The sequence below is a fragment of the Xiphophorus couchianus genome, chromosome 9 (assembly GCF_001444195.1).
Source record: "Xiphophorus couchianus chromosome 9, X_couchianus-1.0, whole genome shotgun sequence".
Taxonomy (NCBI): Eukaryota; Metazoa; Chordata; class Actinopteri; order Cyprinodontiformes; family Poeciliidae; genus Xiphophorus; species Xiphophorus couchianus.
The window spans coordinates 22,561,638-22,577,933 of record NC_040236.1 but is presented as its reverse complement, the minus strand read 5'-3'; the positions used below and the strand labels follow the sequence as shown (position 1 = coordinate 22,577,933).

The 16,296-nt window shown below is 41.1% G+C and overlaps 1 protein-coding gene across 1 annotated transcript in view; it reads right to left on the bottom strand.

Annotated features, from left to right (window-relative positions):
- atp10a (ATPase phospholipid transporting 10A) overlaps positions 1–16,296 on the bottom strand; it is a 43,227-nt gene that overhangs the window by 5,582 nt on the left and 21,349 nt on the right. The window contains exons 11-20 of the mRNA XM_028028267.1: positions 11,168–11,271; positions 10,675–10,801; positions 9,543–9,727; positions 7,952–8,303; positions 5,401–5,477; positions 3,624–3,749; positions 3,317–3,517; positions 2,140–2,220; positions 1,915–2,019; positions 1–188 (exon numbers count right to left, since the gene is read on the bottom strand). Of these exons, the coding sequence (XP_027884068.1) occupies positions 1–188; positions 1,915–2,019; positions 2,140–2,220; positions 3,317–3,517; positions 3,624–3,749; positions 5,401–5,477; positions 7,952–8,303; positions 9,543–9,727; positions 10,675–10,801; positions 11,168–11,271 (1,546 nt within the window). The remainder of the gene's footprint in view (positions 189–1,914; positions 2,020–2,139; positions 2,221–3,316; positions 3,518–3,623; positions 3,750–5,400; positions 5,478–7,951; positions 8,304–9,542; positions 9,728–10,674; positions 10,802–11,167; positions 11,272–16,296) is intronic.

Genomic DNA, 16,296 nt, shown 5'->3' with positions numbered 1-16,296 from the left:
CGAGGCAGCAGCGCCGACACGGGGGTGATGACGCACAGCAGGTAGAAGGGCGGGTCCTGGAGCAGCCTCTGGATGGTCCAGTAGGAGTTGGAAGGGGAGTAGCAGGTGGGACAGGAGGCGTTGTAGAACAGAGCGGCGCTGAAGAATAAAGCTACACTGAAGGCTATCGACAGCCAGTTCATCCAGGTCTGCAGAGGAGGGAGAGAGTAAGTAGAAGAAACAATTACTCATCTAATGGGGATCAATACGCCTCAATTAAAAAACAACAAAAAACCCCCCCCGTCTCATCAGAGTCCAAGTCAGCGGACGAGAGGCATAAGGACAAAAATCAATTCATACTTTTAAAGCTTCATTTAGAACTAAACCGTGGAACAACTCCTTCGAAAAAAAAAGGTAGGAAAAATGAAAAGATTGATTTTAAGACCAGACATCATCAGTGATCTAATTGAGTGTGTATGATTGCCAACAGGGTGTGTAAGTCACACAATGGCTTAAAAAAAAAAAAAAAAAAAGAAGCTAAAAAACACTCGGTATCTACAGAACAAATATATTTTACTGAAACTGGACGAAGTGACTGAAACTGTAAATTAGTTAATAGTTATTGAGGTAATAAGTTGTTGGGGTTGTTTTGTCTTAGATGAACAGATTTATTGTTTCAGTTTTCACACTAACAAGCAGACGCTAATTGATTTGTAGGTTCGTCATTTTTAATTCTTTACCTGATATGGGAGTAATGCCAACTAAAAGTGGAGATAGGCTCTGAGGTGGTACTAAAAAAAAAGAAGCAACACTCTAAAAATCTCCATCAGTACAACCACTAAGATGTAACGTCAGTTGTGCAAAGATGACTTTGTTTGTGTGAAGAGTAGAAGAAGAGTGTACTTCCTGTAAGCTCTTCTTCTGCTGCTACTCCTGCGCAATGTTAGAAAAAAAAAAATGCAACAATGCAGGAGCATTACTGTGACAAAACAGGTTTTTTTCCTACAAAATATAACTACACAATCATAATGTTGCGTCACTTTTTCGAACATTTTGCAGTGCAGCTGGCAGCAATGGCCTGGAAACTGGTTTATGTTGAACAGGAAGTCACTGAGAGTGATGCGAGCGCTGTCACAGCTTCTAATGCAGTGAAATATGGGATGCCATTAATAACAAAACATGCGGGGGCTGGGTTATGGACCCAATGCAGAATGTCCTGGGATACAGGAAAAGCAATACATGTTTTGTTAATTACTGTTATTAATGATAAAAAATAATAATGAGAAGAAGAAGAAATACACATCTCTTAATCATCGTTAATAATCCAGATTAAGAAGTATGTTATGCTGAAAATGACTTTAAAAATGCTCTCTCGTCTCAATAATTTAATCTGATTGTTTCTCATTTACGGATTCAAAATAGCTGCTAAAGAACACTGAATGTTTGAGGCTTTCTGTACATAAATCCAGTAGGTGCGTGTCACCATGCAGCACATGGTGGGAGGTAGACACACAGCTGCTGAGTTGCAGCTGAACACACTGGCTAATCTGACAGCATGTAATTACAACGGGTCATTAAATTGGACTCCAGTTCAAAAATGGCCATTGATTACAGGTTCACAGCTATTGTAGGGGGGAAGTGAAAAGAGCGTTGTCTGCCGTCACCTAAAATACTTTCAAGGGGGGCTTGTAATCTGACAGTTTGACATGAATCCAAGGGAATTAAGCTAAAGGTAAAGCAGAAAGAGAGTGGAGTAAATAGGCAGGACTTTGGGGATCAGGAACAATTATGAAATCTTGGGCTTTTTGATTGAATTTCTGGTTTCACATCCGTTTCCACATAAAACCTGGATGCTAGTAGGGATGTGACTAAGAGCAAATAGCTGAAAAGACTCGGAAGAAGGACGGTCACCGGAGTTGAAGGCATTTCTCTTACCCAGGTTTTGGTCTCGATCCCTAAATGCATCAGGATGGTGAATAGAGCTATGGTAGTGATGGGAGTTCCCCACGTAAACAGATCCACGTTTGAGTCAGCGTAGGCCTGAGGGGCAGTTAGCGGGAGGAACAGGGTGTGGACAGAGGAAAACATGATCGAGTAAAAACAACAACAAGCAAAAACACTGAGAGACATGAGCTGATGGAAATGAAGCATAAAACTTACAAAGTAAGGGATGAAGAAGCACACCAGACTTTGGTAGAAGGCATCGATCATGTTCATCCAGAACATGTATGGCTTATATTCCTGCAAGATAAATCCCAGCATTTACAGTTAGTTGGCTCCTCTCTCAGAAGTGACAGCTTTGCTGTAGCCTTCTGCTTTAGGAAAATGTCCAATGTTCTTATATAGGTTTCTCAATTTAATCCCCCAGAAAAGTCATTAGGTGCAGTACTAAAAGGATAAACAATCGCTGTTTGCTAATCCAGGCTGTCCAGATTGGCTAATGGCGAGAGATAATGTTTAAGATCTTAAAGTTCAAACATGGTGACAGAAATGAAACCAAACAATTTAATTAAAAAAACAAACAAACTGTGAATGGGATATGAAATTACTAGTCAAAGACTGAACTGAAAAATAAAATAACGTCTGGTTTATAACTCGGTTATTCTCGAAAGATCAGTTGTTGGCCTTCTGAGTAGTGTTACCCAGCCTCCCTGTTGTTATTCTGTTTTAGCATAGATATTCACAAAGTCTAAAATTGTGGTAAAAAAAAAATCTCATCTCAGAGTTAAGGTAAGGGTCTACATCGCTAGGCAACACTCACACTAATAGTTAGTAATGCTAACCAAGCTACTTGGTTAGCATTAGTAACCAAGTAATGCTAACTTAGTTAGCATTACCAAGTTAGCATGGTAACTTGGTAATGCTAAGCACTTACAACCAAGTGCTTAGTAACCAAGCACTTGGTTAGTAACCAAGTATTGCTAACCATTAGCATTACTTGCTAATGGTTTTCTAAAACCTTAAAATCTCTAACCATTTGATTTAAAACCACATTTCCTCAGATGACTGATTATTAGCGCTGTAGTTATGGCTTAATTATGAACATCTCTCATGTAACTGTTTACACCTGTCAATGCCATGACTTTTAATAACTTATTGCATGATTTTAATTGCGTTTCTTATTTATTGGAAACACAGCAGTTGCAAAATGACTAGTGACGCTTCTCACACAGATTGGCGTGTCGCTTCTGGCCTAATACAAATAATTAAAGGAGAATAGAAAATTAGTTTTAATGCTGTGAACTATTTGTGTTTGGATGTTAAAATTATTAGGGTGAAAATCCCTTATGAATCTGTGAATAACTCAGATCTGGTGTGGTATAACGACAGAGCAGACCTCAGAGTTCTGGCCGTTCATATAGAGCTGAGGTAGTTGCTGGAGCGTCTCTTTCGACACGTCTTTGTCCAGAGTACCAGTGATAAGTTGAGGGAAGGCGGAGAACATCAAGTTGAAGAAGATGAGATACCACTGGTCGATCATGGCTGAACCAGAGAAGCCACAGTAGAACTGATACCAGAAGATGATGGCTACAAACATCTGCATGGAAACAACAACGGGACGGACTGATGTCAGAAACTTTGACCCTTGTTCAAAATAATAATAATAATTAAAAAAAAAACACACGGCGGACAAAGTGGCTTACGGCGTTCTTGTAGAAGAAGTACAGGATCATGTTCGCCAGCCGAGAGTAGCACCAGTGTCCGTGCACCAGCAGGAGCTTCTGCAGATACCGGAAACGAGGGAGAGCAAAGTCGCTCGCCATCACCGCCTGCAAAACACCAAAGGCGGCCCAGATTGAGTCTCCAATCATCAACACGTCTGGACCTACTCCACTCAACTGCCTCTTTTTAATCAATCTTTAATGGGTGCAATCTCTCCAAAGCAATAACACTTAAACAAGTTGTGTACTTATTGGGATTCCCCTGCTGCAGCAGTAGGGAAGTGTCAGTTTCATCCATCACCACCTAAAACCCTCCCAGACGACACCGCGAACGCTTCATGACACCCCCAAACGTCGAGATTATCCGTCAACAGCAGTACTAACAGCAGCAACATTGTTTGGTTTGGGTTATGCTTTAATAAAGTAAATGCTTGCTAGTCTTAATGCAGGAAATACGGTCGAGCATCTCAAAACGAGTTGGAATATCCAGAGTTTATACTGCAACTTGTGAAGCAAAATCAGGCATGAACTTTGTGAGCGAAGGCCGACGTACATCAGAAGTTGCAGAATAAGTACAGTACCTGTTAAAAATATTCATCCACTTGGATGTTTAACCATTTCATTTGCTTTTAGAAATCAGCCATGACTAACAACATATGGCTGTTTGGTCTAGTTTCTAGACCAATTAATTTCTGCAAAAATAATGACAATTAAAAATCTAAAACATAAAAAAGTGGCTGCATAAATATTCAAATCCTTTAAAGTGACTGGAATAATTCAATAAAAGTCCAGTTCATCTAGAAGTTCAGCTAACGTCAGGATACAGAGGAGCGAGCAGATGTGCTGTGCAGCAGCATGTGGCTGAAGGCTCTGCAGGAAGTTAATTGAGAACCTCTGCTGCTGCAGTGAGAGGAGAGTTTACATTTATGGCCGGGGTCTGGACCCATCCTAAATTCGGGCCGGGTCGAGCCACAATTACTTACTCCTTTAACAAACCTGCTATACATGCAGCAGAGAGAAAACCAAACGAGAAAGAATGTGTTAATCTGCAGCTCAACCTGTTGAGGAATTAAAGACAGTAAGCATGGTGTAGTCAGACTGGAACAAGCGCAGCCCAGTGCATGAACATGCGACTCCACCCTGCTCCGCTCCCATCAATCACACATCCCAGATGATTTGAACTTGACTCACCTACGGTTACAACAAGCGACAAAACGGAGCTGGAAGATGGGAGAAGTTACACTGCTAACTGAAATGACAGCCTGCAAAAGCAGTAAAATCATGATTAAAACAATATGTCTGGTTTACTTTGGGCTCAGGTCCATAATTGGAGTTAACTGGTCGATTTGGGTCAGGTTCAGACATGACGCCTTTAGGTTGGGGGTTTAATTTTTTTAGGCCCGATCTAAACTCTAAGTGAGAGTCAACCGTTCTGAAACTGGAAGCTGCACTGAATGAGTCCACAAGAGGAAGGACATAACCTTCTTTTTAAAACCCTCACTGCCAGTTGCAAAGATGCTCTGAGACCTTAGATCTCAATCTGACACAGAGGCACTCGCAAGCTGTGCTGCTTCTCTGCAGGATGCAGGACTCGGTCTCCTGACTCGGCACAACAAAAGCAATTCTATTTATAGCCCCGTCCTTAACTACAGGCAAAAAATAAGCACTCCTGCTTTTCTTCCTACCTTCAGACCTCTGACACAAGATCTCCCATACGCTGCTGCTTTCTCCATCTGCCGTGGACTCATTTCGCCCTTACCTGCATGCCCTCCTGTCCGGATATCCCCACGCCAACGTCCGCTACCTGGATCATGCTGACATCATTAGCTCCGTCACCTGTGATTAATGAGTCGTGGAGACAGACACAAAACAGTCCCTCAGAGCGAGAAAGATGCAGAAAATATAATTGGTCAGAAGGGAGAAGCGGACAGCCTGGAGGCAGTAAAAAGTTGTGTCATCAAATAAGAGGATGCTCAGATTGTCCAGCGTACAGAGAAGGACAGATTAGATTTATGATGGCGCAGTTTTTTTTGTTGTTGTTTTTGCAGACTGGTGTTGAATAATAGTTTCTCTTCTGTCCCCGTGTAGTTAGAGGTGAACTAACAAGCAGGTCTTGATTTTGTTTTACCGTGAGAAAAACGATTTGTTTTTGTTCCTTCAGGTGTGGGAGTGGGAGTAGCGATAGTGGGCAGAGGGAGACAACATTTCGGCCCACTCTCTGATAAATGTTTGTGTTGGCTGCTTGACACGGTCTCAGAAACACACGAAATCTTACCAAGAGTTTTGGGTCAAGTTTCTAGTGCGAATATTTCATTACACTTGAAATGAGACAAGTTACATTTCACGTACATCACGGGACAAATGTCTTGTTAGAAAATCTGCCAATATTAAGAAATAATTGACTTAAAACAAGCTCCTATATCATGCTGAAAAGCGACTTGTAAGTTACTTATTTCAAGTGTATTTGCACTAGAAACTAGTCTAAAATTACTTGGTAAAATTTAATGTTTTTGCAGTGTAATCCCACAGACACTGTCTCCTTTCAGTTATATGAAATTAATTCGGAGCATCAATCCAACCCGTCAAATCTTCTTTGTCAATAGAAAACAGATGAATTAATCTGTCGCTGTGTTTGGTGTGATTTATTGAATTAGATGATCGAAGCTCGACGTAACAAAACACACTAACGATTAAACTTTCTAGACGAGTGGTAATAATAAAAACATCTGATGATGAGTCCCAGCCAAACAGGCACCAGAGTGTGTTTGGATTGTTTGGCTACAGCTGGTCTCCCCCGGAGGGTTTGTTTTTATGAGACCAAAACTTTTCCCACATGTGGCGCAACGCGGGATTCTGATCCCTCCTGCTCCTCGTGCATGTCAGCACGGCCGGCTACGTCACTTACATCCAAACGTCCAAAATCACGAGCTGCTCAGTGTAGATTTTAAAAGGCAACAATTTGGAGAAAACATTAAATTCAACAGAATCATTTCCTGCTCCGACTTTAAGCTGTACCCGCACCCGAGGAGCACTGCTAGATTTCAATAATCAGATACCACAGCAGGTATAATCACAGCTGATGATGATTAAAGCAAAAAAAGAAAAGAATTTTAAAAATTACAAGTCTGAAGCAATCCAATTGAAAAAGGTAATTCCGATTGGAGCTGCATTAGGACAACGTTTATTTGTTCTATTATTTTCAAATATTGTGATGATGAAACCTGCATCTCTGTCCTTAAGGTTTATTCTTAAGCAAAGGCATAAAAAGCAGAGAATAATTCATCTGAATGGGCCATTTCTTTATTAGCAAGCTGAATTTAAAATGCAAAGCATCTGAAATATTATAGCCAACTATACATTACATTCCTTTGCAAACATTAAAACTGCAATAATGATTTGATTTATTGTGACAGTACCTTCAGAAGAAGTTACAGAAAAACTTTTTTGGGTTCTAAATAAACTTGCAGCAAGGTATGTCATCAGACTAGGGTTATATTTCAAGTTACTAGATTTCAAACCAAAGCATTGGAAGCGACTCTCTAGAGTCTAGATTGGTTGCACCGTGCGCTTTTAAAAGGTTTTTTTTTGGTGTGGTTTCGGACCGTCAGACAGTCACCGTGTCAACCCCACTTCCTCGATGTCCGACTGTGACATTTGCCGTGCTCCTCATGAGCATCGCGCTAAGACCGCGGGAGCCGTCCCGGCATTTTCACACCGACTTTTACACCTCACTTCCCCGCTGTCAGACCGTGACATTTGCCGCACTCCTCCTGAGGGTCACACTAAGACTGCCGGAGGTTAAACCCCAACCAGGCCCGGATAATTGACGCTTTTGCACCTGCCTTTTTACTGAGCTCTTCCTTTGTGCTCTCAGACACGCTGCTTCCCGCGTTCTCTGTTCTGATGCTAGATGATTGCGTCATCAACTATCATTACCGCGGTTAGGTGGTAGACTACAGATCTCTATTGTAGGCCCAATTTCTATTGTTTCTACCTTATACTGTATATGTATCGCACATTCCTAGTTTGATGCCTGGATGGATAGAAAGATGCATTTCTCCAGCCACTCAAACTTTTAGAACATGGGAGAAGAAATAAAGTCAGAAAATTTAGAGGAAAAATATTTAGACTCCTGACTTCTTAGGAATCGTGTTTAATACACCTCAGTGAGACAGTAAACATTTTGCTTCTGTTCTACCTGGAGCAATTTTTAGGTTTCAGGAAAACTGCTGCGCCATCGGATTTAAGCAAAACCTGGCAACACTGAAATCTAAACTTTTGTCACACTCCATCATTCACTCTGTGCTCACCTATGGCCAGAGTCATGACTTTCAGCTTGTTCCGCACCAGTTTGACCACCATGCTCTTCTGCAGCGGCGTGGACCGGCAGCACAGTACCGAGCGGCAGCTCCGAGCGACCGCCAGGAACTTATCCTCCAGGCTATTGTCCAGGGCGTAGGCCAAGGTCCGCCCGTCAATTACCAAGCCCAGCCGGTGCACCATGAAGTGAGCGGTTTGGGAGGAGGAAAGGGATGATGATGGGTAAATCTCGAAGTGCACTATGTTACTCGGGAAGGTCTTGGTGGACGGGTCTCTGGAGTTGCAGAGGAATTTGGACTGGATGTAACGTAAACTTTCCTCCAGCAACACAGCACACTCCTCCTGGATTAGACAGAAGTACGGGGTCAGGTAGAGGTCAGTTTAGACACAACATGTCTACAGTGCCTGAGCAGCTTTGCATCTGGAAACCACATGCCTTAGCAGCAACGGATTCCAACAAATCACATCATCTTTTCTGGAAAACTACTGGCACCAGGATGCATTAAGGGAATAAGGCGAGCTGGCAGAGCACAACTTCACAGGTCTAGTGGAGTCCGTCCTTTGACAGCTCAGGGCTGCTTTAGCAGCAACTGCAGGACCTCACACACCATATGGAGGGCGGTCATAATGCTATATCTTGATTATTTTAGTAATCAATTAATCTTTAGACAATTATTTGAACGATTAATCTGGTGAATTGGTGCATTCTGCAGATTTCTCATTTAAGCTTCCCTCTAAAGAATATTGGAAATACATTAAAAGTTACAAATAATTAAATTCTATTTTTAAATAGATGTATTTTGTTATCCAAAATGCAGCAACAGTATTCCATTAGAGAATGCTTGATCATTTGTAGCAAATGATGCATCTGCAGCTAAAACCACCCCAAAGAAAACGACTAACATCAACATGTGAAAATCATAATCCTTTCTTCACGACTTAACATCGATTCAGTGTACAGCTGCTCTGGTGATTATTTGTTGGATTAACCGATAAGTAATTACATAGCCAAAGGGAGTTTGATGGATTTTAGTTACAGAATTTGAACCAGATAAAAATGCCACCTGCGGAATTCTGGGTAACATATTTTCTAACAAAGAGTCTTGAATGCAAAATGTATCTATGTTTTGTCTCTATAACTGCTCCGACTGTGTTCTTTTTTTCTGAAAATTACATGTTTGAGTCTGTATACTCCAGTTAATGATTAATCAATTGCTAAATTAGTTGATTATTTCAATAATGATTCATCAAAATTAGGTCGATTAGTCCTGGTTTGATTGGTGTAGGCCTTTCCTAGAAGTGAGGGAAAATATAAGTGCCTTTGTTGCTTCAGTCAGCAGCAGGAAACGCTCTCACTTCCTCTGGCTTCTCATGAAAAGGCTTCGACACCATAGCAACGATATGATGGAGAATTTTAGCAGTCTTTAAACCGTAGCTGTGTAAAACCCCAGTACGCCTTGACGCTTTGAATTGGCTGAAGCCTACGTTAATGTTTGGTTTGTACATGATTAATATATTGATTATTCAGCATACGGGCCTTGATTAGGTAAACAGGATGAGCTTTTGGGTGCTGCTGTCCACCTGGGACTCGGCGTTCAACGTTATAATCTCCTCGTCTGGGTCCAGCAGTTTGCAGGCGTAGGCAATGTTGACCGCCGTTTCCTGTTTGTCACCCGTCAAGACCCAGATCTGCAGGCCGGCTTTCCGCAGTGTAGCTATTGTTTCCGGGACGCCGTCCTGCAGCCGATCCTCAACGCCAGTCGCTCCTGTGGACGGATGCATGTCAGCGTCCGCAACAATGCTTCCCAACCGCCAGTATTATACAGACACGTTTCTCATCTACATATTTCACACTTTTCCAGACTCAATTTCCCACAATTCTCTGTCATTTATGTTATTAGACATACAGGAACAAAGACACAAAGAAAGAGGGAAAAAGAGAACGAAACAAAAAGTGTGAACAACAGGGGAAGAAAGGAAGGAAAGAAGAAGGAAAGAAGAAAGAAGAGGAAGAAAGAAAGGAAAGAAGAAAAAGAATGAACAGAAAAAAGAAATGAAGAGAGAAAGCACACAATTAAGGACAAGGAAGAAAGGACAGGAAATAATACAGGGCACATGGAAAAAACAAAGGATTTATGATAAAAAATGAAAAAGGGACAAGGTAGGAAGGAATGACAAACGCAGAAGAAAGAGAAGGATCCTAGGAATAAAGGATACAAAGGAGCAGGAAGGGAGGAAGGAAGACAAACATAAAATATCCAGGAAATTAAGGATAAACTTAAGGAGTTTAAAAGGACATGAGTCAAAGAAAACCAGGTAGTAGGAATAGAAAGAAAGAAAGACATGAGGCAGGAAGAAGGGGAGGAAGAGGACAACAGAGAAAAGAATATAAGGAAGATTACATAAAAGAAAGGAAGCATAGAGGGAAGCACACAAGGAAGAAACAATGGAGGAGCATGAAAAGGAAGGAAGAGTAAGGGAAGGAGGTAGATGGGAACAAAGGAGGGATAGAAGGTAGGACATAACACAAAAAAACACAAAGAAAAGAAAAGATGGGAAGGACACACCATTTGACACAAAATGGGTTTATTTTTCCAAACTTGTCCACATCTGGAAAATACTGAAACCAAACTCCATGCTTCTCCAGAAGACATTTTTTTCTGGTCTAAAAATGAATGAAGTCGACCTGAAACTGAAAAGTGACCCAACAAACCTAAAAGGTGGAGGTTGGTCTCCAGCCTCAACGCCGACTCGAAGAGCAGCTCCTCTCTTCCCTGGATGGCCGTCTCAGCCTCCAGGTGGCGCTGCAGCCAGCGGGCGTATTCCTCTTTACTCAAAGTCTAACACACACACACAAAAAAAACACACCAGAGGGTTACACTCAAACACACACACAACTAAAGAATCACTGCTTTCTGTTTCTTGTGGGTAAACGGAACATTACTGCTGTGATTCCTGCACAGCAGAATGTGAAACCTTGACAAGGTGTTACAGCCCTCGGCTTTGGTGACAGGCTGTGCACAAGCAAGGAATACATGGAGCCCGGCCTGTGAACGCATAAATTAGCAGCCTGGGAACGAGGCACAGATTGCAGCTGAGTCATGAAGCATGTCCCGTTTGGAAGGGCTGGCCCGCGCAGTCATCTGTGCCGGACTACGAACGCAGCCTGCCCAGAACCCAGCGATACACACAACCCCAACGCTTACCTTTTTGGCAATGCAGAGTGTACGAAGGCCGTCTGCGGCGTACAGGTTCAGGTAGTTCTGTGTCCGGCAGAAAATCTTTTTTTGACGTTTTCCTTTGGTGTTGCCTTAAAAAAAAAAAAAACATAAAAAGACAACAGAAAGAATTGGTTCGAATTTAGCACCAAAACCACCAGAGATGTTAACAGAAACATGAGCACCATCTGTGCTCACACCTACAGTAACCATGCATCTCAATATTTTCACATAAACGTCACGGCACTCATCAAGCAGACACAGCTTGGTGGCAGAAGTTCTTCATCTCACAAAAATAAAACCATCCTATTTCAGCCGCGTTACATAATTGGTTTAATACAAGCATGTGCGGCTTGCTGAGGATGTTGGGTCTTATGTTTGGTAACAGAGCGTCGCCGACGTGACTCTGCGGCGCCGCATCTTGGCCAAAGGGAGAGGCACACCAACAGATTGGCTTTATGGCTCTCCTGACACAGATGCACCAGCCAGCACTCTGACTGCCAGCTATGTAATCTCATTAATGACAGCCCAGCTTGGCCGCGACAACCACGCACGAACCGCCGCAGCAAATTATTTTTACTAAAAGGAACAAATGAGCTGCAAACTGGCGCCGGCCACAGGCTTCAAACGCCAGGAAAGCGTTTCCCTTTCTGCTGGATCGGGTCGGCAAAAACCTCCAATCTTTTAGGTGACATGGACAGGTACAGGACATTCGCATTTTGTCACAGAACGACCCTTCTGTATCAATGCATGTGATTGTGACTGAACACAGACAGATCGCGACGAGCACCACAGCTGTGAAGTGGAAGGAAAAACGATGGGTTTCAAAATATTGCACAAACAAAAGTGTCGCAATAAACGATTAATCGCAGGACAAATTAAAATGAGCTCAATAATTTCCATCTTGACGATTCATATTTTCTGATGGACAATTTCATAATCCATCTTGTTTATAGTAGTGTGTGGTTTTTACTTCTGTTTTTTTTTTTTATTGCTTTTGGTTGTTGTTTTATTTGGGTGTTTTAAATATCTTCCCATTCCTATGTAGAGTGTCCTATACAAAGCTATGGCTCATTAATGTTTGAGCCGTTATCAATATATTGCTAAAAAACGGTCCCATAACTGCAACATTATAATTTTTCACAATAATTTCTTGGGCAACTTATTGTCCAGCAAAATTTGTTATGAAGGACCCAAGTGTGGCATCAATTTACATTTAGTATTCAAAGCTCCAAAATAAAACCCAGTGCAACGATATTGCTTTCAGAAATTGCTGGAATAGTAAATTCGATTTGATTCTGTTGTTCTGTGAAGGTCTCAGAGGCTAAAGAAGACCAAAGATGCATTCACAAGGCACGTCTTGATATTTTATTTTTGCCGAATCCCATTTTTTTGTGTGTGTGTGGTTGCTCATAAAAGGAAATAGTGACTAATAGCTTTTTGTGGAGCATCGACTGCAACGTCTGTAGAAAAGTTTGGATGTGTAGTCAGAACCAAGAGTGGTGGCACTGTGATGTGATGCGCTCCAGCAACACACATTTCTTTCTTAGTTTCATATTTATAATGTTTATGTTTGGTGCAGAACGACCTAAACGTTGGACGAAATGCGATATGACCGTTCAGACTGCAGACGCTTTGAAAACGATCAGATCAGATAGATAGCTTTAGTACCACATGTGGAAGTAACACATACTGGATTTTTTGGGGGATGAAAACAATAAAATATCAATAAAATACACTATGCAGTTATAACGTGAAAAAAAAAAACGAGAGAAAAGTATGTATGAACACTGTGTACCAAGGTCAACTGATAACATGTTCAACCTAGACATGAAGATTAAAAGTTTTTTTTTCATATTTATTTTCATTTTAAAGCACAATACTTACGGAAAATAATACAGTTTCTTACACAAGACCATGCAGCAGTGGTGAAACTGGAGTTTCATTGCAAGTCGTGCTGCAATTTCTAAAGGCTCAAGGGACTTCAGACCACATTCAGCGTCTCCTCCACGTGCGATGTTATTAGAGCAACACTAAACGACAGCCTCGTCTGAAAGCTAACACTCTACAGACCAGTGTTATGGGGAAGCCCAACCTGCATGAACCCAACCTAGTAGCCATTAAATCAGTTAAGGGAGGGGAAATGAGGCAAAAATCTCACCATTGTGCTGGATTTCACAGAGAAAACTGCATAAATGCCCCTAAAATGGTAAGCAAACCACATAGCGTTCATTCCAGAGAGTTGCGTTCTTCTCATAATGGATGCTGAGTTGAGTAATTATTTTGTAATCCAGCCTTATCTGAGAGAATGTGGGGATGCCAGTCTAAAAACATGTGAAATCAAAATAGGAGTGTCCATCTGCACTCGGGACAGGAGGATAACATATCTGGGGACTCATTTTTCTGTGAAGCTGAAACTTCCTGCTACTAATGAACAGGAGAAAAATGTCAAAACGACATAATAACAGGCATTCCCTAACAGGAGGCCAAGGAAATGCGGTGCACAGGTTGCTTCATATTAAATTATTAGAATGAAGAACACAGACTAAAACATAAGAAAAATAAAAAAGACAAACAAATGAGTCATAAAAGCTAAAAAAAAAAAAAGAAAGAAAAATGCCAAAGTGTACAAATATTAGTCAAGAGTTGAGAGCCAAGATAGCAGACAATAAAATTCAACTGATACTAAATTGTTGTAGCTCTCAGGATAAAAGTAACTTATTATTTTCTTGTTGTTATATTCATATTTTGCAGCCATAATACAGAGCACGCTACTCTTACTTTCACTGCAGTGTTCAGAGTTGAACAGGATTGCTTTATGTTCAGGAGAGTCGATAGTACATGACTAACTTCATGTTAGTGTGCCTGGCCTTGCAGCATGGAGGGAATCTCTAAATGACTTAACAAGTATAACATAGACAAGCAGGGGGATTAAACTGGAACTCAACACAGTCTCTCTTTTAAAATCTTTTTTCTGACTATTATACAGGTAAGTATGAGCAAGATCAGAAGTCCATACTTACCTGCACTCCAAGTACACAACAAAAAGTATTTGTGGACTACAAAAAAGTTGATTTTGAATAATATGTCCCATTTAAAGCAAGGGGATAAAGAATTTTTAACTAATGTCACTTTAATTTATCCTCTCTCTTCATTATATTGTGCAAGGAGTCTTAGGGGAAAGGTTAATACTAGCCTTGACCATTTTTCCTAAGCTTAGCTACATAGAGCTATGAAGAAGTTTCTGTTGACAAGATGGGAGTTGAAGGAAATATGATTTGTGGCTTCTGAAAGGACTATTGAGGTGCCTCTTTTACATTTTTACTAGCAAAACCATCGTGCAGAGTGCTGTACTGTCTGAACATGGACATGGGTAAGATGCTTGCAGTGTCAGGAAGACCTTCACTTCCTAAAACTCCAAAAGAGACTACATACCTTCCTGTAACACGATACAGCAGATTTTCTCAGGGATAAGACAAGGAATCAGAAAATGACTTCTTAAAAGATGTTTTATGGGGGAAGAAGTGTATTTATGTGGAGAGAAAATGCTCTGTTTGACATGGATGCAGCTTGTGTGTGTGCTCTGTTGTCCCATTAAAAAGTCTATTTTGTGTTTTGCTTACTCTAAGGACTCACCCTTACATCTCTGTGGAGGGATGTGACCAAACCTAGGTAAGGCAAAAGAATATGCCTCCGACAGTCTTGCCATTCTCTCTGATCAGTTTCCTAAAATAAAAGATTGAAAAAAAAAAAAACCCGGCTTTTTTTTTTTCCCAAGCTTGGCTTATCTGCTGAATCTCCACATGATGACAAATAACTATTTATGCCGTTTATCAGTTACGAAAGAGTTTGTGGTGTAGCAAGCAGGACTTCAGATGCAAACGTCAGAGTTTAATGTGGACTGAATCTTTCCAAGAATCTTTACCGTGTATACAGATTTAGTAGAAAACATAATTAAGTGTGTTTCTTTGTGTGCCTGGAATACTAACAACCTGGTGCGCCTTTACCATTAGATTATAAAGGAGCGCCTTGGCTATGCAACAAGGAAAATTAAGAAAAAAAGGAAGTTTATTTGGGGAAGTTAGCAGAAAGCAGTCTTTAAACTCAAAGTGAGTTCTTACATAACCTGCGATCTTGTTTGTTGACAGGAGCAGAGTTTAGGTAAGAGGTGGATCTTCTAAGAGAGAGGTTTTCAAAGCGTGAGGCGGGGATTCTGAAGAAAGCTCAGTGAATGGAAATGAGTAACTATTACATTAGTTATGAAAGAAAGAAAGAATCAGACATATGTGCTGCGGCTGAAAAGAAGGTGTGAATGCGCAATTGAGCTCTGATGTGCACTGAAAAAAGCAAACTCTGCTCTGCCTACAAACTTAGATCTCAGTTCGGCTGAAGCGAACTCTGGCATCCACATATGTATTCGAACCACACTAAACGGACCGGAGACCGCTCCAAAAGCAAGAACGTGACTGTAGCGCAGGGCATTCTGGGTAAATACAACCAAAACAAATGTGAGAGTCTAGCGCTAGTGGGAGAAGTAGCTTGCTGTCTTATCAGAAACAAAAGACAAATCCTACAGCAATGTGACGCCACTTCATTTTTGTTTGAATTTTGTGAAAAAGGAAGTTGCGCTCAGTGTCTTCTTCAGGAGTTTCCGTGTCGTTTCCTTCAGTAATGCTTTGTGCAGCGTCACAACAGGCGAAGAGGGGAAACGTTTTTGCCAATTGGTTTAGATCGTTTGACATAGTTAAGTATGAAAGTGAACCGCACCAGCTCAAAATGTAACAAATGTTAAACATTTGGTCCCAAATCAAACTGAGTCTACCAGATTATCTGGTGTGAAAACATCCTTGAACCTTGTCACATTTTGTCACATTACCACCTCAAATGTCAATGAATTTTATTACTATTTATGCAACAAAATAACACAAAGTAATGTATCATATATGGTACATGTTTACAAACTAACAAAAATACCAAGTGTGGCATGCATCTGTAGTTACGCATCCCCTTTTATTTCCAAAAGAACAAGTGCAATCAACAGGCTTTGTGTTTTGGAAGGCGTCAGAGGTTTTCATAAGTGCACAATCTTGAAAATCTTGCAATGGCAATATTACTGG